Source organism: Lissotriton vulgaris, unplaced genomic scaffold (genome assembly GCF_964263255.1).
Source record: "Lissotriton vulgaris unplaced genomic scaffold, aLisVul1.2 SCAFFOLD_275, whole genome shotgun sequence".
Lineage (NCBI taxonomy): Eukaryota > Metazoa > Chordata > Amphibia > Caudata > Salamandridae > Lissotriton > Lissotriton vulgaris.
Genome location: NW_028252092.1, coordinates 139,133 through 159,064, shown reverse-complemented (window position 1 = coordinate 159,064; position 19,932 = coordinate 139,133). Strand labels below are relative to the sequence as shown.

The following is a 19,932-nucleotide window of genomic DNA, read 5'->3' as shown; positions in this document are numbered from 1 at the left end:
ACATCACAACTGGACTATGGAAATTTACTGTATTTGGGAGCTCCTAAAAGGGAGCTAGCCAAATTACAGGTGGTACAAAATGCGGCTGCACGGCTTATATTGAATCTTCCTAGAAGAGCTTCCACAAGGAAAGCCCTGAAAGATTTGCACTGGTTGCCGGTGGAGGAAAGGGTCCTTTTTTAGTCAATGTGCTACTGCCATAAAATACTCGCAAAAAAAGGACTGCGCTACCTGCACCCACTAATCTCTCAATATATCCCAGGCCGCAATCTGCGATCAAAAGGAAGGTCGCTTGTGAAAGTTCAGAGAGTTTGGAGTGCAAGAATGGGGGCACGGTCCTTCAGCTATCTTGCGGCAAGGCACTGGAATGGGCTTCCGGAAACCATAAGAATGGAATCATGCGAAGGTAAATTTAGGAAAAAGCTTAAAACCTGGCTACTCTCCTCTTTGTATTAAAGTTTAGGTGAGTCGCAAGAATGCTTTAGTGGGAAAGTTCCCTGTGAAGGATTTAGGAGTTGTTCCCTCGTAGCAAGTCTGCTCAGCGTAGGGACACGCCAGTTGGCGTAACCATGTGCTTCAGAAATGTTAAAATAAAAATAATTAAATAAATATTCCCTGCCATTTAGTGCCTGACCCCTGCATCTCCCTGTAAATTACCAATACATTTCCCCATAGAAGTATACATCAGTCTTAAGTGATGTGCATTATTATGGTGTCAACAGGATTGTGATCTTGTGGCATTATTTCATGGGATTCAGGGTCACATGTCATATGATGTCACTTCCTATCATGTCATTGAGTTGTGAGGTCCCTTCCACTACCCCTGGCATTTTAGTGAATCAACGTTCATGACAGTACCCAAAATGCCTGGAGTGATTTATTATTTGGACATGTGGTTTGAAACAAACAACATTTGTTGAAAGTCCAGAAAAATTATTAATTTTGTTTTTGGAAAGGAATAAAGGTGTGTGTACTAAAAGATCATACAGGTCTCTTGCAAGGGTTAGATATACCCCACTACCAGTCTGCTCCAGAGTCAGTCAGTCAGTCAGTCATTAAAACTTTATTTGGGTTATTACAACCATAAAAGTATACACAATACATTTATAAAACTTTATAAAAATACAAAATATGTAAAATTTATAAAATTGCAATTCAGTCCTTTCCGGGAGGAAACCCCAATAGCTTTGTTATTAAACAGTATCCTCCTAGGATGTTAAAATCACAAGGGTGAACATGAGAAAACATATGTGACCAGGCCTTCCAAACATAATACATACATTAAAGTGCAATCTCGTTACCATACGCCTATACCTCTGTACTCTGGAGAAACCCCCTGACTCGGCTCATGTATTTCCCCAAAGCGCAGGCTATATCCAGATTTACCATCCCCACCAGGAGTACTACAGCTTGCTTCCTATTCATAATCCTATAAGTTTTGAATAGCGGGCCTAAAATCTCCTTACGTATATCAAGGGTCATCTTACAGTTTAATAAAATATGAATAATATCACAGGAGGTACCCAACGTACATGTGCAATTGCCATTACTATTAATCATGAGGTTTTTAACCCTGGTATTTACATAACAGGGGTTTATGCCCATTCTCAGTTTTAAAACCTCTCTTCTTAAGTGCTGATTCGGCAACCTATCCAAGTAAGGGTAGGAGTGGACTTCTGAAATCCATACTTGGATCATATGGGACACCGATATTTTTTGCCGGAGATACTCTTGCAGGACACATCCGCTCCCAATGACCGTAGTTCTTTTTTGCCTATATTGGTGTGTCCTAACTGGGTATCTAGTTCTATTCCTAGCTTCCCATAAGCTTCCTTTAGTGAGAGTCTTGTTTCTTTAGCCCATGATAACTCGCTGGACGTAATTTCCTCACTACACCACTGTGATATTTTTTTGGGAGGTTCCCCTGTCTCCAGACGCTGCCAGAACCGTATTAATGCCATCCTGGATGTAATTGCCCAGGAAGTGACTCCTATCTCCAATCTTGCTGCTTGTACCATTGCTGATTTCGGCAACGAGAACAAGCTTTTTAGGATCCTACCCTCCTCTTTATCCCAACCTTTTTTCCCGCTAAGGAGGAGAACCTCTGATCCATATAGGAATTGCGCGGGGACCATTGCCAGGTAGGCCTTTATAGCCGGCCCATCTGACAAGTCTCTGTAGAAGCTATTAAACCTTTTTAAGCCCCCAGAGTTACAATGGATAACTTAGAAAAGATTTATACATTTTGGATGATTCTAAAATTAAGTAAATGAAATCTTAATATATGTCATATGTAGGCCGATCACCACTGTTGCACAAGCTTTAAGGAGAAAATATATCTTACCTGAACAGTGTCAGTGGCAAGGACGCCGGTCATACTCCCGGTGCCATACTGAATGTCGAGTAGTTCTCCGTTGGATTTAAAGGTGGACGAGAGGGAGGGGTCAAAGCGGTGGTGCTGCACTGAAGGAATAGAAATAGTTTTCATATTCTGTGGTGCAATCACTTAAATACATCACATAAGTTCTAGTGGTTCATCAAGAGCAGTAAATGAATGTTATGTTATGTTATTACAATTTATAACGCGCACAGCTACTCATGAGTGTCCCGGCGCGAAGCTACAGGTGAGAGAAAAAAGAGGGGACCGAAAGGAAGAAGGACAGAAAAGCCAAATTAGACAAACAGGTGGGTCTTCAGTTTCCGCTTAAACAGTGCTGTGTCCTGGGTGGAGCGAAGCTCAAGGGGGAGCGCGCTCCAGGCCGAGGAGGCCTTCACAGCGAAGGAGCTACCTCCAAGCCGCGGAAGAGTATCGAGGACCTCGGGCCAGGCGAAGGGACTGAGAGCGAAGAGCACGTGCAGGATGATACAAGGAGGGATGTTATATTTAACCAGTCACAATGGTAAAGCTATATAGTGATTAAAATACCCTACAAATAAATGTAACCACTAATGGGCTGGAAATGTCTCAGGTGAGGTGGCTCCAGTTCAGCAAACATGGGATAGTATGTTTCCATCACAAACTGAGCGGTGATGCTTTTCTGCAGTTTGAACACGTGACCCTACGTGTGTAAACAGAATTGTACGCAGTGACCCAGGAGCTGAAACCTCTACTCCCTCACTTCAGACGCCTACTGTAACAAAACAGCTACCATTGAAAGTTCAGCTTAGTCCTGAATCTGTGGACTGCCTCCGGCCTCTCTGGTGAGTTTTTACAACATGTGTCATCTCTTTCTTCTAAAAGCAGCCGCACTCATTTGGCTCCTTCTACGCCACTTATGGACCAATACAGGGCCGCATGGCTCTCATGAACTGTTTTTATGGTACTTTTGATTAATAGAAAAAATACTGTTTTAAATTTACAAAATGGGCTTAAATGTAAACCCATTCCTGAATTGCAGCAAACCATGCTTTTTCGTACAGCAGAATCTATTTGTGTGCATGATTCAAACATAAATTGAACTTTTCCTAATTGTGTTTAAAGATTCTGGTGTGGAAACCTGCGGGGTGGCGTAGTGTGCACAAACGTCATCACATGAGGGGCGCTCAAGTGTTGCAGCAGGCACAGTATCCACGAGCACCACACGCCATGCCTGCGTCACTGGAGTGCACTGCTTGAGGGTTCTGTGTGGTGGGGTGTGAACAGAACATTCCTCCTAAGACCATAAACAAGGAGCATCAAGCCCAAGGCTACTCACCCCATTTGATGTCTTGTAAAGCGCACAGTGTATCACAAGAGGCTTTGCGGGGCTAGAAGGACAGCAAAGGTCTCCAGAAAGGGCGAGCACAGCTGTTGCTAAAGGCCAGATGTTGTACAGTCCCTCTGACCAGCAGTGGGGAGTGTTCCAAAGAGTGGGCCATATATACATACCGCTCGTGCTTATCTCTCAGGTTCTTTAGTAACAGCTTAACTTCTCTGGGGCAGCGCTGGGACACCTATGTCCAGACCACAGTGATTGTGGATGTAGAAGGCCTCATGAGCCAGGCCGCTGGATCTACGCTGAGCCTACTACTCTGCGGCCAACCAATGCGTACTCCTTCAATCAATCAATCAGGAGTTTGTTAAGGCGCGACTACTCACCCGTAAGGGTCTCAAGGCGCTAGGGGTGGGGGGTGCAGGTTCCATTCCATCAAGGAGGGGGTCTGTCGAAGAGCCAGGTTTTGAGGTTTCTTGCGAAGATGGGGAGCGATGTTGTCTGTCTGAGGTGGAGCGGAAAGGCGTTCCATGCTTTGGCCGCGAGGAAGGAGAAGGAGCGGCCTCCCGATCTGGTCTTTCTGGTGCGGGGGACCACGGCGTAGGAAAGCTGGGCTGATCGTAGGGTCCTTTGGGGTGCGTGGAATTTGAGTCGGCTGTTCAGGTATGCTGGTCCGGTGCCGTGGAGGGCCTTGTGTGCGTGGGTGAGCATCTTAAAGGTGATTCTCGCCTCGACGGGGAGCCAGTGGAGTGTGCGCAGGTGCTGGGAGAGCGCAGGTGCTGGGAGATGTGGCAGTGTTTTGGCAGGTTGAGGACCAGTCTTGCGGCGGCATTCTGGATGTTCTGTAGCTTGCGGATGAGGTTTTTGTTTATTCCGGCGTAGAGTGCGTTGCCGTAGTCGAGTCTGCTGGTGGCCAGGGCGTGAGTGACTGTCTTTCGGTGTTCGAGGGGGATCCATTTGAAGGTCTTACGAAGGAGGCGGAGGGTGTGGAAGCAGGAAGATGAGACAGAGTTGATCCTTGCATGTTGGGAAGTCCAGGCAGTGATCATTACTACAGCACACCAGGGACAATATGCAAAGATCTTGTTATAATTGGTCTAAATGGTACATTCCTCTTCCCCTCCTGTCCTGACCCAGTTGGAATGTGTGATTGTCGGTTGACCTGAATGTTCTACAGCTGACTCCAGTTGACTGGAACCTGTGGTGGTGTAGACAGGTGAATACAGACTCTGCTGAACGTTACCAGTGTCATCTCTTCCTAACAGAGTTACATAGGTTAGATGGGACTCTGTAGGGCAATAGGGGAAAGTGCTTCAATGGAGCTACAACGGATAGAAGCTTGGCCACAGGTGGCATTAATCTTTGGCTTCAGAGTAAGACTAAATAAACCATTCAAATATAACCTCAGACAGTTGTGCTAGTGCTCCTGCCAGGCTCATTGGCCCAGGGGGCCTGCACAGCGATGTTTGTTATTGCTGGAAGCTGTGGTCAACTCTTAATTCAACAGTGTCAGTTAACGCTCCAACCTTTATCTAAAATGGCGTCTGATGATCCACTGCATGTTATCTGTATACACCAATGCTTCTCCACCAAACGTTCATATGACACCCGCATTGACCAGCACTGGTGAGAGAGCGGAGCCCTGTGAAAGCCCTTGTGGCTACTGGCCTGGAATGGAGGTGGGATAGACTAATCGCAGTGGTATTGGGCGCCAAACCAGCCTAAAATATATGAATATTGTTCACCTCAGCTCTGTATGACATTTTGGCTAGAGCTGAGAGGAGTCTGACTGGGTGACAAGAGATGACGCCACTTGGGTCCAGTGATGGTCTCTTGATGAAGGTGATGTCACTCATGTCCACTTGACAGGAACAGTCAATGTGACGCTCATTGCATATATAGCAACGTCAGTAATGGAAAGTAAGTAACTTCCACATTTCTGCTCTGCAGGGATCATCTACAGAGTCTGAATTACCAACTGTCTAATGTATCTCAATTTACCTCTACACGGCAGCGCCTCAGCGGTTTCCATCCTGTATAAACGTGTGCGGCGCTCAGGAGAAAAACTTCTAGCTACTGAGCCCTACCTTACTACCTCTTGTCCTATAAGACATTTGTTAGCTCCTAAATTATTCTACCAACACAAACAGTGCTCTCCTTTTGCAACTCTGTTTCTGGCTCCATAAGCCATCTAATCTGCAGATTGGTTTGAAGTTTCTTCAGTCTCTCCTGGATTTCCTCATTTCCCAAGCACAGCACAGGGGTGGCTCCTCCGTATGTGTCCATTATTATCTTAGTGGGATGTGGCCATGATTTTGGTTAGAACTTTTTGACCTATTCCTCTGACCTGATCCTGATAGACAAGCCCCAGTCTATGTGTGTGAGTCTAACCCATGATGTTGTTTCAACACTGTCCTAATTCATTATTGGTCATTTGTTTCAGAAGAAGAGGTCTGGCCTCGAATATGAAGAGACTGCACATGCTTCTATGAGGTCCAACCACCTTTCGTGTCTTGCAGTCATCTTGATCTCGGGAAACCTTGGCCACCTTGGTACGTTCCAAATACTTTCACCCTCTTGCCCACAAGTTACTTGGGACCACACCTCACGTTGTTCTCCGGTGCATTTTTCCTTCTGCTCTTTACTTCAGTTGTCTTTTGTGCAACAGTGGAGTTCACTATCCAGGGCAGCTGTTGCCTGCACAAGACCGTTACAAAGTTGTTGTCCATATGTTTTCCCTATCATCAGATCAAAGATCTCCGCTAGTCAAGCAAGGCCACCAGAGGCCTCCTCAATTTGCCTAAAATGAGGTAGTATAGCTTGCTGGACCGCCACTCCTGGAGTACATCTGATCTCACCTATCGTAACAGATTTGCTGCTGCAGAAAGGCTGGCAGTGCCCCCCATGGGGCATGGCATTTGTCAATCCAATCTTATCTGTGTTCACTGAAGACCCAAAGACCACCTGGAAGGCTTTCACTTCAGATCTCAAGTGGCCACAAGGTGGCAGGTAGCGCAGTAGAAGAACCATGAGTGAATAGATGCTAGTTTGACTTAGTCATACTGGACTGTGGTATTTAATAAATGTAGAAGGAATGCATGTGCCACTTCAGCGGCACAGGCAGGATCAGTGGTCCCTCCCTTCCCATATCCATGGGCTAATTCAGACAGAAGACGTTATATATGAACTGGGACATCTCAACTTCCCACTGGGGACTGTGGTGATGCCAGTGTGATGTGATGCAAGAGCAGGGTGATAGAGGCTACTCATGGGGGTCTGAGGGTGGCCACTGCAGCATCGCCCTTTGGCACTGTGATGCCAAGAAGCATTGGTGCTTCTGCACCAACTCGTTACCAGTGCCAGTCCTAGACAGAAGAGCCCAGTGTGCCTCATAACTCACACCAGCCAACAAATGTCAGATGTTAATCATTACTGGAACAAATACACACATGATGAAACTTTTTATTTAATTCTTAAACAAATACGAAAAATTCAAAAATATAACAGGAAGGATGGAGCTTTTCTCAATGCAATGAAGTCCGCCTATAGTCCATACTATATTCAGTTTTATGCACTTTAACTCTCCCATGAATCCATATGAGGCCATCAACTTAATTTTTAACTTCAATTTCAAATGATCTAATCTAATAATCTGTTCATATGATTTAATTTTAGAAGACGTTGCGGACCCCCTGAGTAGGTGTTGTAGACCCCTTGGGGTCCACGGACCACAGTTAAGAAGGAACTTGTTTAGTTCAAACCAGGCAGAAATCCATGCAGAAGTCAAATACCAGGACTGGGAATTTGTGGCTCTTCAGTAAAGACGTAAAGTCTTCTGCATCATTATAGGATACATCGACCTGAGTGTTGTCGGCAGAGGACTTCAGGACAAAACGATAAGAGTGGTTTGAGGCAGCCAATGGAGTGAGATCAAGGAGCCCTGAGAGATCGTGCGGAGACAGAGTTAGGGTCCCAGCATAAAGAAGAAAAAAAGACTGATTGCATTTTCTCAGAGTGAAATGAGGTAATCCAGGTTACATTAGAGCTCCGCATGTTAACTGACCAGAGATGAGAAATGAGACCAGAGTGGGTGATGGTGTCAAAAGAAGCATTATGGTCCAAAGGGATCTGAACTGCTTTACTACCCTGCCCAGGATTACAGGAAGATCATCTACAGTGACCTAAAGTGCAATTTAAGTGTCTTGAGTAGGACACAACTCGACCTGTCCAGGGCCAAGTAGAGTTAGAATCTATAGACCTGATCATGAGTAGGGCAGAGCACCATCTCTAGGGGCGGCACCCCTCTGCCTGATCATGAGTAGGGCGGAGCGCCTTCTCTAGGTGGTGCACCCCTCTGCCTGATCGTGAGTAGGGCGGAGCGCCTTCTCTAGGTGGGGCGCCCCTCTGCCTGATCATGAGTAGGGCGGAGCGCCTTCTCTAGGTGGTGCACCCCTCTGCCTGATCATGAGTAGGGCGGAGCGCCTTCTCTAGGTGGTGCACCCCTCTGCCTGATCATGAGTAGGGCGGAGCGCCTTCTCTAGGTGGTGCACCCCTCTGCCTGATCATGAGTATGGCGGAGCGCCTTCTCTAGGTGGGGCACCCCTCTGCCTGATCATGAGTAGGGCGGAGAGCCTTCTCTAGGGGCGGCACCCCTCTGCCTGATCATGAGTAGGGCGGAGCGCCTTCTCTAGGTGGTGCACCCCTCTGCCTGATCATGAGTAGGGCGGAGCGCCTTCTCTAGGTGGGGCACCCCTCTGCCTGATCATGAGTAGGGCGGAGCGCCTTCTCTAGGTGGTGCACCCCTCTGCCGGATCATGAGTAGGGCGGAGCGCCTTCTCTAGGTGGGGCACTCCTCTGCCTGATCATGAGTAGGGCGGAGCGCCTTCTCTAGGTGGTGCATCCCTCTGCCTGATCATGAGTAGGGCGGAGCGCCTTCTCTAGGTGGTGCACCCCTCTGCCTGATCATGAGAAGGGCGGAGCGCCTTCTCTAGGTGGGGCGCCCCTCTGCCTGATCATGAGTAGGGCGGAGCGCCTTCTCTAGGTGGTGCACCCCTCTGCCTGATCATGAGTAGGGCGGAGCGCCTTCTCTAGGTGGGGCACCCCTCTGCCTGATCATGAGTAGGGCGGAGCGCCTTCTCTAGGTGGTGCACCCCTCTGCCTGATCATGAGTAGGGCGGAGCGCCTTCTCTAGGTGGTGCACCCCTCTGCCTGATCATGAGTAGGGCGGAGCGCCTTCTCTAGGTGGGGCGCCCCTCTGCCTGATCATGAGTAGGGCGGAGCGCCTTCTCTAGGTGGTGCACCCCTCTGCCTGATCATGAGTAGGGCGGAGCGCCTTCTCTAGGGGGTGCACCCCTCTGCCTGATCATGAGTAGGGCGGAGCGCCTTCTCTAGGTGGTGCACCCCTCTGCCTGATCATGAGTAGGGCGGAGCGCCTTCTCTAGGTGGGGCACCCCTCTGCCTGATCATGAGTAGGCGGAGAGCCTTCTCTAGGTGGGGCCATCCACTGCCTGATCAGGAGTAGGGCGGAGAGCCTTCTCTAGGGGCGGCACCCCTCTGCCTGATCATGAGTAGGGCGGAGAGCCTTCTCTAGGTGGGGCACCCCTCTGCCTGATCATGAGTAGGGCGGAGTGCCTTCTCTAGGTGGGGCACCCCTCTGCCTGATCATGAGTAGGGCGGAGCGCCTTCTCTAGGTGGGGCACCCCTCTGCCTGATCATGAGTAGGGCGGAGCGCCTTCTCTAGGTGGGGCACCCCTCTGCCTGATCGTGAGTAGGGCGGAGCACCTTCTCTAGGTGGTGCACCCCTCTGCCTGATCATGAGTAGGGCGGAGCGCCTTCTCTAGGTGGGGCGCCCCTCTGCCTGATCATGAGTAGGGCGGAGCGCCTTCTCTAGGTGGTGCACCCCTCTGCCTGATCATGAGTAGGGCGGAGCGCCTTCTCTAGGTGGTGCACCCCTCTGCCTGATCATGAGTAGGGCGGAGCGCCTTCTCTAGGTGGTGCACCCCTCTGCCTGATCATGAGTATGGCGGAGCGCCTTCTCTAGGTGGGGCACCCCTCTGCCTGATCATGAGTAGGGCGGAGAGCCTTCTCTAGGTGGGGCACCCCTCTGCCTGATCATGAGTAGGGCGGAGAGCCTTCTCTAGGGGCGGCACCCCTCTGCCTGATCATGAGTAGGGCGGAGAGCCTTCTCTAGGTGGGGCACCCCTCTGCCTGATCATGAGTAGGGCGGAGAGCCTTCTCTAGGTGGGGCACCCCTCTGCCTGATCATGAGTAGGGCGGAGTGCCTTCTCTAGGTGGGGCACCCCTCTGCCTGATCATGAGTAGGGCGGAGCGCCTTCTCTAGGTGGGGCACCCCTCTGCCTGATCATGAGTAGGGCGGAGTGCCTTCTCTAGGTGGGGCACCCCTCTGCCTGATCATGAGTAGGGCGGAGCACCTTCTCTAGGTGGGGCACCCCTCTGCCTGATCATGAGTAGGGCGGAGCGCCTTCTCTAGGTGGGGCACCCCTCTGCCTGATCATGAGTAGGGCGGAGTGCCTTCTCTAGGTGGGGCACCCCTCTGCCTGATCATGAGTAGGGCGGAGCGCCTTCTCTAGGTGGGGCACCCCTCTGCCTGATCATGAGTAGGGCGGAGCGCCTTCTCTAGGTGGGGCACCCCTCTGCCTGATCATGAGTAGGGCGGAGCGCCTTCTCTAGGTGGGGCACCCCTCTGCCTGATCATGAGTAGGGCGGAGCGCCTTCTCTAGGTGGGGCACCCCTCTGCCTGATCATGAGTAGGGCGGAGCGCCTTCTCTAGGTGGTGCACCCCTCTGCCTGATCATGAGTAGGGCGGAGCGCCTTCTCTAGGTGGTGCACCCCTCTGCCTGATCATGAGTAGGGCGGAGCGCCTTCTCTAGGTGGTGCACCCCTCTGCCTGATCATGAGTAGGGCGGAGCGCCTTCTCTAGGTGGGGCGCCCCTCTGCCTGATCATGAGTAGGGCGGAGCGCCTTCTCTAGGTGGTGCACCCCTCTGCCTGATCATGAGTAGGGCGGAGCGCCTTCTCTAGGTGGGGCACCCCTCTGCCTGATCATGAGTAGGGCGGAGCGCCTTCTCTAGGTGGTGCACCCCTCTGCCTGATCATGAGTAGGGCGGAGCGCCTTCTCTAGGTGGTGCACCCCTCTGCCTGATCATGAGTAGGGCGGAGCGCCTTCTCTAGGTGGGGCACCCCTCTGCCTGATCATGAGTAGGGCGGAGAGCCTTCTCTAGGTGGGGCACCCCTCTGCCTGATCATGAGTAGGGCGGAGAGCCTTCTCTAGGGGCGGCACCCCTCTGCCTGATCATGAGTAGGGCGGAGAGCCTTCTCTAGGTGGGGCACCCCTCTGCCTGATCATGAGTAGGGCGGAGCGCCTGCTCTAGGTGGGGCACCCCTCTGCCTGATCATGAGTAGGGCGGAGCGCCTTCTCTAGGTGGGGCACCCCTCTGCCTGAACATGAGTAGGGCGGAGCGCCTTCTCTAGGTGGGGCACCCCTCTGCCTGATCATGAGTAGGGCGGAGCACCTTCTCTAGGTGGGGCACCCCTCTGCCTGATCATGAGTAGGGCGGAGCACCATCTCTGGGTGGGGCACCCCTCTGCCTGATCATGAGTAGGGCGGAGCGCCTTCTCTAGGTGGGGCACCCCTCTGCCTGATCATGAGTAGGGCGGAGCGCCTTCTCTAGGTGGGGCACCCCTCTGCCTGATCATGAGTAGGGCGGAGCGCCTTCTCTAGGTGGGGCACCCCTCTGCCTGATCATGAGTAGGGCGGAGCACCTTCTCTAGGTGGGGCACCCCTCTGCCTGATCATGAGTAGGGCGGAGCGCCATCTCTGGGTGGGGCACCCCTCTGCCTGATCATGAGTAGGGCGGAGCGCCTTCTCTAGGTGGGGCACCCCTCTGCCTGATCATGAGTAGGGCGGAGCGCCATCTCTGGGTGGGGCACCCCTCTGCCTGATCATGAGTATGGCGGAGCGCCTTCCTAGGTAGGGCACACCTCTGCCTGATCATGAGTAGGGCGGAGCGCCTTCTCTAGGTGGGGCACCCCTCTGCCTGATGATGAGTAGGGCGGAGCGCCTTCTCTAGGTGGGGCACCCCTCTGCCTGATCATGAGTAGGGCGGAGCGCCTTCTCTAGGTGGGGCACCCCTCTGCCTGATCATGAGTAGGGCGGAGCGCCTTCTCTAGGTGGGGCACCCCACTGCGTGATCATGAGTAGGGCGGAGCGCCATCTCTGGGTGGGGCACCCCTCTGCCTGATCATGAGTAGGGCAGAGCGCCTTCTCTAGGTGGGGCACCCCTCTGCCTGATCATGAGTAGGGCAGAGCGCCTTCTCTAGGTGGGGCACCCCTCTGCCTGATCATGAGTAGGGCGGAGCGCCTTCTCTAGATAGGGCACCCCTCTGCCTGATCATGAGTAGGGCGGAGCACCTTCTCTAGGTGGGGCACCCCTCTGCCTGATCATGAGTAGGGCGGAGCGCCTTCTCTAGGTGGGGCACCCCTCTGCCTGATCATGAGTAGGGCGGAGCACCTTCTCTAGATAGGGCACCGCTCTGCCTGATCATGAGTAGGGCGGAGCGCCTTCTCTAGGTGGGGCACCCCTCTGCCTGATCATGAGTAGGGCGGAGCGCCTTCTCTACGTGGGGCACCCCACTGCCTGATCATGAGTAGGGCGGAGCTCCATCTCTGGGTGGGGCACCCCTCTGCCTGATCATGAGTAGGGCGGAGCGCCTTCTCTAGGTTGGGCACCCCTCTGCCTGATCATGAGTAGGGCAGAGCGCCTTCTCTAGGTGGGGCACCCCTCTGCCTGATCATGAGTAGGGCAGAGCGCCTTCTCTAGGTGGGGCACCCCTCTGCCTGATCATGAGTAGGGCGGAGCGCCTTCTCTAGATAGGGCACCCCTCTGCCTGATCATGAGTAGGGCAGAGCGCCATCTCTGGGTGGGGCACCCCTCTGCCTGATCATGAGTAGGGCGGAGCGCCTTCTCTAGGTGGGGCACCCCTCTGCCTGATCATGAGTAGGGCGGAGCGCCATCTCTGGGTGGGGCACCCCTCTGCCTGATCATGAGTAGGGCGGAGCTCCTTCTCTAGGTGGGGCACCCCTCTGCCTGATCATGAGTAGGGCGGAGCGCCTTCTCTAGGTGGGGCACCCCTCTGCCTGATCATGAGTAGGGCGGAGCGCCTTCTCTAGGTGGGGCACCCCTCTGCCTGATCATGAGTAGGGCGGAGCGCCTTCTCTAGGTGGGGCACCCCTCTGCCTGATCATGAGTAGGGCAGAGGGCCTTCTCTAGGTTGGGCACCCCTCTGCCTGATCATGAGTAGGGCGGAGCACCTTCTCTAGGTGGGGCACACCTCTGCCTGATCATGAGTAGGGCGGAGCGCCTTCTCTAGGTGGGGCACCCCTCTGCCTGATCATGAGTAGGGCGGAGCGCCTTCTCTAGGTGGGGCACCCCTCTGCCTGATCATGAGTAGGGCGGAGCGCCTTCTCTAGGTGGGGCACCCCTCTGCCTGATCATGAGTAGGGCGGAGCGCCTTCTCTAGATGGGGCACCGCTCTGCCTGATCATGAGTAGGGCGGAGCGCCTTCTCTAGGTGGGGCACCCCTCTGCCTGATCATGAGTAGGGCGGAGCACCTTCTCTAGGTGGGGCACCCCTCTGCCTGATCATGAGTAGGGCGGAGCACCTTCTCTAGGTGGGGCACCCCTCTGCCTGATCATGAGTAGGGCGGAGAGCCATCTCTGGGTGGGGCACCCCACTGCCTGATCATGAGTAGGGCGGAGCGCCTTCTCTAGGTGGGGCACCCCTCTGCCTGATCATGAGTAGGGCGGAGCGCCTTCTCTAGGTGGGGCACCCCTCTGCCTGATCATGAGTAGGGCGGAGCGCCATCTCTGGGTGGGGCACCCCTCTGCCTGATCATGAGTAGGGCGGAGCGCCTTCTCTAGGTGGGGCACCCCTCTGCCTGATCATGAGTAGGGCGGAGCGCCTTCTCTAGGTGGGGCACCCCTCTGCCTGATCATGAGTAGGGCGGAGCGCCTTCTCTAGGTGGGGCACCCCTCTGCCTGATCATGAGTAGGGCGGAGCACCTTCTCTAGGTGGGGCACCCCTCTGCCTGATCATGAGTAGGGCGGAGCGCCATCTCTGGGTGGGGCACCCCTCTGCCTGATCATGAGTAGGGCGGAGCGCCTTCTCTAGGTGGGGCACCCCTCTGCCTGATCATGAGTACGGCGGAGCGCCATCTCTGGGTGGGGCACCCCTCTGCCTGATCATGAGTAGGGCGGAGCGCCTTCTCTAGGTAGGGCACACCTCTGCCTGATCATGAGTAGGGCGGAGCGCCTTCTCTAGGTGGGGCACCCCTCTGCCTGATCATGAGTAGGGCGGAGCGCCTTCTCTAGGTGGGGCACCCCTCTGCCTGATCATGAGTAGGGCGGAGCGCCTTCTCTAGGTGGGCCACCCCTCTGCCTGATCATGAGTAGGGCGGAGCGCCTTCTCTAGATAGGGCACCGCTCTGCCTGATCATGAGTAGGGCGGAGCGCCTTCTCTAGGTGGGGCACCCCTCTGCCTGATCATGAGTAGGGCGGAGCGCCTTCTCTAGGTGGGGCACCCCTCTGCCTGATCATGAGTAGGGCGGAGCGCCTTCTCTAGGTGGGGCACCCCTCTGCCTGATGATGAGTAGGGCGGAGCGCCTTCTCTAGGTGGGGCACCCCTCTGCCTGATCATGAGTAGGGCGGAGCGCCTTCTCTAGGTGGGGCACCCCTCTGCCTGTTCATGAGTAGGGCGGAGCGCCTTCTCTAGGTGGGGCACCCCTCTGCCTGTTCATGAGTAGGGCGGAGCGCCTTCTCTAGGTGGGGCACCCCTCTGCCTGATCATGAGTAGGGCGGAGCGCCTTCTCTAGGTGGGGCACCCCTCTGCCTGATCATGAGTAGGGCGGAGCGCCTTCTCTAGGTGGGGCACCCCTCTGCCTGATCATGAGTAGGGCGGAGCGCCTTCTCTAGGTGGGGCACCCCTCTGCCTGATCATGAGTAGGGCGGAGCGCCTTCTCTAGGTGGGGCACCCCTCCGCCTGATCATGAGTAGGGCGGAGCGCCTTCTCTAGGTGGGGCACCCCTCTGCCTGATCATGAGTAGGGCGGAGCGCCTTCTCTAGGTGGGGCACCCCTCTGCCTGATCATGAGTAGGGCGGAGCGCCTTCTCTAGGTGGGGCACCCCTCCGCCTGATCATGAGTAGGGCGGAGCGCCTTCTCTAGGTGGGGCACCCCTCTGCCTGATCATGAGTAGGGCGGAGCACCTTCTCTAGGTGGGGCACCCCTCTGCCTGATCATGAGTAGGGCGGAGCGCCTTCTCTAGGTGGGGCACCCCTCCGCCTGATCATGAGTAGGGCGGAGCGCCTTCTCTAGGTGGGGCACCCCTCTGGCTGATCATGAGTAGGGCGGAGCGCCTTCTCTAGGTGGGGCACCCCTCTGCCTGATCATGAGTAGGGCGGAGCGCCTTCTCTAGGTGGGGCACCCCTCTGCCTGATCATGAGTAGGGCAGAGCGCCTTCTTTAGGTGGGGCACCCCTCTGCCTGATCATGAGTAGGGCGGAGCGCCTTCTCTAGGTGGGGCACCCCTCTGCCTGATCATGAGTAGGGCGGAGCGCCTTCTCTAGGTGGGGCACCCCTCTGCCTGATCATGAGTAGGGCGGAGCGCCTTCTCTAGGTGGGGCACCCCTCTGCCTGATCATGAGTAGGGCGGAGCGCCTTCTCTAGGTGGGGCACCCCTCTGCCTGATCATGAGTAGGGCGGAGCGCCTTCTCTAGGTGGTGCACCCCTCTGCCTGATCATGAGTAGGGCGGAGCGCCTTCTCTAGGTGGGGCACCCCTCTGCCTGATCATGAGTAGGGTGGAGCGCCTTCTCTAGGTGGGGCACCCCTCCGCCTGATCATGAGTAGGGCGGAGCGCCTTCTCTAGGTGGGGCCCCCCTCTGCCTGATCATGAGTAGGGCGGAGCGCCTTCTCTAGGTGGGGCACCCCTTAGCCTGATCATGAGTAGGGCGGAGCGCCTTCTCTAGGTGGGGCACCCCTCTGGCTGATCATGAGTAGGGCGGAGCGCCTTCTCTAGGTGGGGCACCCCTCTGTCTGATCATGAGTAGGGCGGAGCGCCTTCTCTAGGTGGGGCACCCCTCTGCCTGATCATGAGTAGGGCGGAGCGCCTTCTCTAGGTGGGGCACCCCTCCGTCTGATCATGAGTAGGGTGGAGCGCCTTCTCTAGGTGGGGCACCCCTCTGCCTGATCATGAGTAGGGCGGAGCGCCATCTCTGGGTGGGGCACCCCTCTGCCTGATCATGAGTAGGGCAGAGCGCCTTCTCTAGGTGGGGCACCCCTCTGCCTGATCATGAGTAGGGCAGAGCGCCTTCTCTAGGTGGGGCACCCCTCTGCCTGATCATGAGTAGGGCGGAGCGCCTTCTCTAGATAGGGCACCCCTCTGCCTGATCATGAGTAGGGCGGAGCACCTTCTCTAGGTGGGGCACCCCTCTGCCTGATCATGAGTAGGGCGGAGCGCCTTCTCTAGGTGGGGCACCCCTCTGCCTGATCATGAGTAGGGCGGAGCACCTTCTCTAGATAGGGCACCGCTCTGCCTGATCATGAGTAGGGCGGAGCGCCTTCTCTAGGTGGGGCACCCCTCTGCCTGATCATGAGTAGGGCGGAGCGCCTTCTCTAGGTGGGGCACCCCTCTGCCTGATCATGAGTAGGGCGGAGCTCCATCTCTGGGTGGGGCACCCCTCTGCCTGATCATGAGTAGGGCGGAGCGCCTTCTCTAGGTTGGGCACCCCTCTGCCTGATCATGAGTAGGGCAGAGCGCCTTCTCTAGGTGGGGCACCCCTCTGCCTGATCATGAGTAGGGCAGAGCGCCTTCTCTAGGTGGGGCACCCCTCTGCCTGATCATGAGTAGGGCGGAGCGCCTTCTCTAGATAGGGCACCCCTCTGCCTGATCATGAGTAGGGCGGAGCGCCTTCTCTAGGTGGGGCACCCCTCTGCCTGATCATGAGTAGGGCGGAGCGCCTTCTCTAGGTGGGGCACCCCTCGGCCTGATCATGAGTAGGGCGGAGCGCCTTCTCTAGGTGGGGCACCCCTCTGCCTGATCATGAGTAGGGCGGAGCGCCTTCTCTAGGTGGGGCACCCCTCTGCCTGATCATGAGTAGGGCGGAGCGCCTTCTCTAGGTGGGGCACCCCTCGGCCTGATCATGAGTAGGGCGGAGCACCTTCTCTAGGTGGGGCACCCCTCTGCCTGATCATGAGTAGGGCGGAGCGCCTTCTCTAGGTGGGGCACCCCTCTGCCTGATCATGAATAGGGCAGAGCGCCTTCTCTAGGTGGGGCACCCCTCTGCCTGATCATGAGTAGGGCGGAGCGCCTTCTCTAGGTGGGGCACCCCTCTGCCTGATCATGAGTAGGGCGGAGCGCCTTCTCTAGGTGGGGCACCCCTCTGCCTGATCATGAGTAGGGCGGAGCGCCTTCTCTAGGTGGGGCACCCCTCTGCCTGTTCATGAGTAGGGCGGAGCGCCTTCTCTAGGTGGGGCACCCCTCTGCCTGATCATGAGTAGGGCGGAGCGCCTTCTCTAGGTGGGGCACCCCTCTGCCTGATCATGAGTAGGGCGGAGCGCCTTCTCTAGGTGGGGCACCCCTCTGCCTGATCATGAGTAGGGCGGAGCGCCTTCTCTAGGTGGGGCACCCCTCTGCCTGATCATGAGTAGGGCGGAGCGCCTTCTCTAGGTGGGGCACCCCTCCGCCTGATCATGAGTAGGGCGGAGCGCCTTCTCTAGGTGGGGCACCCCTCTGCCTGATCATGAGTAGGGCGGAGCGCCTTCTCTAGGTGGGGCACCCCTCTGCCTGATCATGAGTAGGGCGGAGCGCCTTCTCTAGGTGGGGCACCCCTCCGCCTGATCATGAGTAGGGCGGAGCGCCTTCTCTAGGTGGGGCACCCCTCTGCCTGATCATGAGTAGGGCGGAGCACCTTCTCTAGGTGGGGCACCCCTCTGCCTGATCATGAGTAGGGCGGAGCGCCTTCTCTAGGTGGGGCACCCCTCCGCCTGATCATGAGTAGGGCGGAGCGCCTTCTCTAGGTGGGGCACCCCTCTGGCTGATCATGAGTAGGGCGGAGCGCCTTCTCTAGGTGGGGCACCCCTCTGCCTGATCATGAGTAGGGCGGAGCGCCTTCTCTAGGTGGGGCACCCCTCTGCCTGATCATGAGTAGGGCAGAGCGCCTTCTTTAGGTGGGGCACCCCTCTGCCTGATCATGAGTAGGGCGGAGCACCTTCTCTAGGTGGGGCACCCCTCTGCCTGATCATGAGTAGGGCGGAGCGCCTTCTCTAGGTGGGGCACCCCTCTGCCTGATCATGAGTAGGGCGGAGCGCCTTCTCTAGGTGGGGCACCCCTCTGCCTGATCATGAGTAGGGCGGAGCGCCTTCTCTAGGTGGGGCACCCCTCTGCCTGATCATGAGTAGGGCGGAGCGCCTTCTCTAGGTGGTGCACCCCTCTGCCTGATCATGAGTAGGGCGGAGCGCCTTCTCTAGGTGGGGCACCCCTCTGCCTGATCATGAGTAGGGTGGAGCGCCTTCTCTAGGTGGGGCACCCCTCCGCCTGATCATGAGTAGGGCGGAGCGCCTTCTCTAGGTGGGGCCCCCCTCTGCCTGATCATGAGTAGGGCGGAGCGCCTTCTCTAGGTGGGGCACCCCTTAGCCTGATCATGAGTAGGGCGGAGCGCCTTCTCTAGGTGGGGCACCCCTCTGGCTGATCATGAGTAGGGCGGAGCGCCTTCTCTAGGTGGGGCACCCCTCTGCCTGATCATGAGTAGGGCGGAGCGCCTTCTCTAGGTGGGGCACCCCTCTGCCTGATCATGAGTAGGGCGGAGCGCCTTCTCTAGGTGGGGCACCCCTCCGTCTGATCATGAGTAGGGTGGAGCGCCTTCTCTAGGTGGGGCACCCCTCCGTCTGATCATGAGTAGGGCGGAGCGCCTTCTCTAGGTGGGGCACCCCTCTGCCTGATCATGAGTAGGGCGGAGCGCCTTCTCTAGGTGGGGCACCCCTCTGCCTGATCATGAGTAGGGCGGAGCGCCTTCTCTAGGTGGGGCACCCCTCTGCCTGATCATGAGTAGGGTGGAGCGCCTTCTCTAGGTGGGGCACCCCTCTGCCTGATCATGAGTAGGGCGGAGCGCCTTCTCTAGGTGGGGCACCCCTCTGCCTGATCATGAGTAGGGCGGAGCGCCTTCTCTAGGTGGGGCACCCCTCTGCCTGATCATGAGTAGGGCGGAGCGCCTTCTCTAGGTGGGGCACCCCTCTGCCTGATCATGAGTAGGGTGGAGCGCCTTCTCTAGGTGGGGCACCCCTCCGCCTGATCATGAGTAGGGCGGAGCGCCTTCTCTAGGTGGGGCACCCCTCTGCCTGATCATGAGTAGGGCGGAGCGCCTTCTCTGGGTGGGGCACCCCTCTGCCTGATCATGAGTAGGGCGGAGCGCCTTCTCTGGGTGGGGCACCCCTCTGCCTGATCATGAGTAGGGCGGAGCGCCTTCTCTAGGTGGGGCACCCCTCTGCCTGATCATGAGTAGGGCGGAGCGCCTTCTCTAGGTGGGGCACCCCTCTGCCTGATCATGAGTATGGCGGAGCGCCTTCTCTAGGTGGGGCACCCCTCTGCCTGATCATGAGTAGGGCGGAGCGCCTTCTCTGGGTGGGGCACCCCTCTGCCTGATCATGAGTAGGGTGGAGCGCCTTCTCTGGGTGGGGCACCCCTCTGCCTGATCATGAGTAGGGCGGAGCGCCATCTCTGGGTGGGGCACCCCTCTGCCTGATCATGAGTAGGGTGGAGCGCCTTCTCTAGGTGGGGCACCCCTCTGCCTGATCATGAGTAGGGCGGAGCGCCTTCTCTAGGTGGGGCACCCCTCTGCCTGATCATGAGTAGGGCGGAGCGCCTTCTCTAGGTGGGGCACCCCTCTGCCTGATCATGAGTAGGGCTGTGCGCCTTCTCTAGGTGGGGCACCCCTCTGCCTAATCATGACTGGCCCGGTGTCCCTGCACCAAGGTATCATAGCTGCACCAACACCAGATCTGAATTTACCGGTCACTAGTTCCATCTGATACAATTGAATGAGGCTTTTGCTGCAAAAACAGCCAAGCCTTGTTCGCTGGTCTGCACTGACCCCTTTCAAGGGGGCAGGATTCAATATTACACCCTTGCCAGAACTATCCTTCCCCTTTCCTCCTACTCCCTAACTATACCCT

General features: G+C 56.1%; 1 protein-coding gene across 1 annotated transcript in view; it reads right to left on the bottom strand.

Annotated features, from left to right (window-relative positions):
- LOC147662666 (pepsin A-like) overlaps positions 1–19,932 on the bottom strand; it is a 114,879-nt gene that overhangs the window by 62,633 nt on the left and 32,314 nt on the right. Inside the window, exon 4 of the mRNA XM_086950997.1 lies at positions 2,345–2,463. Within this exon, the coding sequence (XP_086807123.1) occupies positions 2,345–2,463 (119 nt within the window). The remainder of the gene's footprint in view (positions 1–2,344; positions 2,464–19,932) is intronic.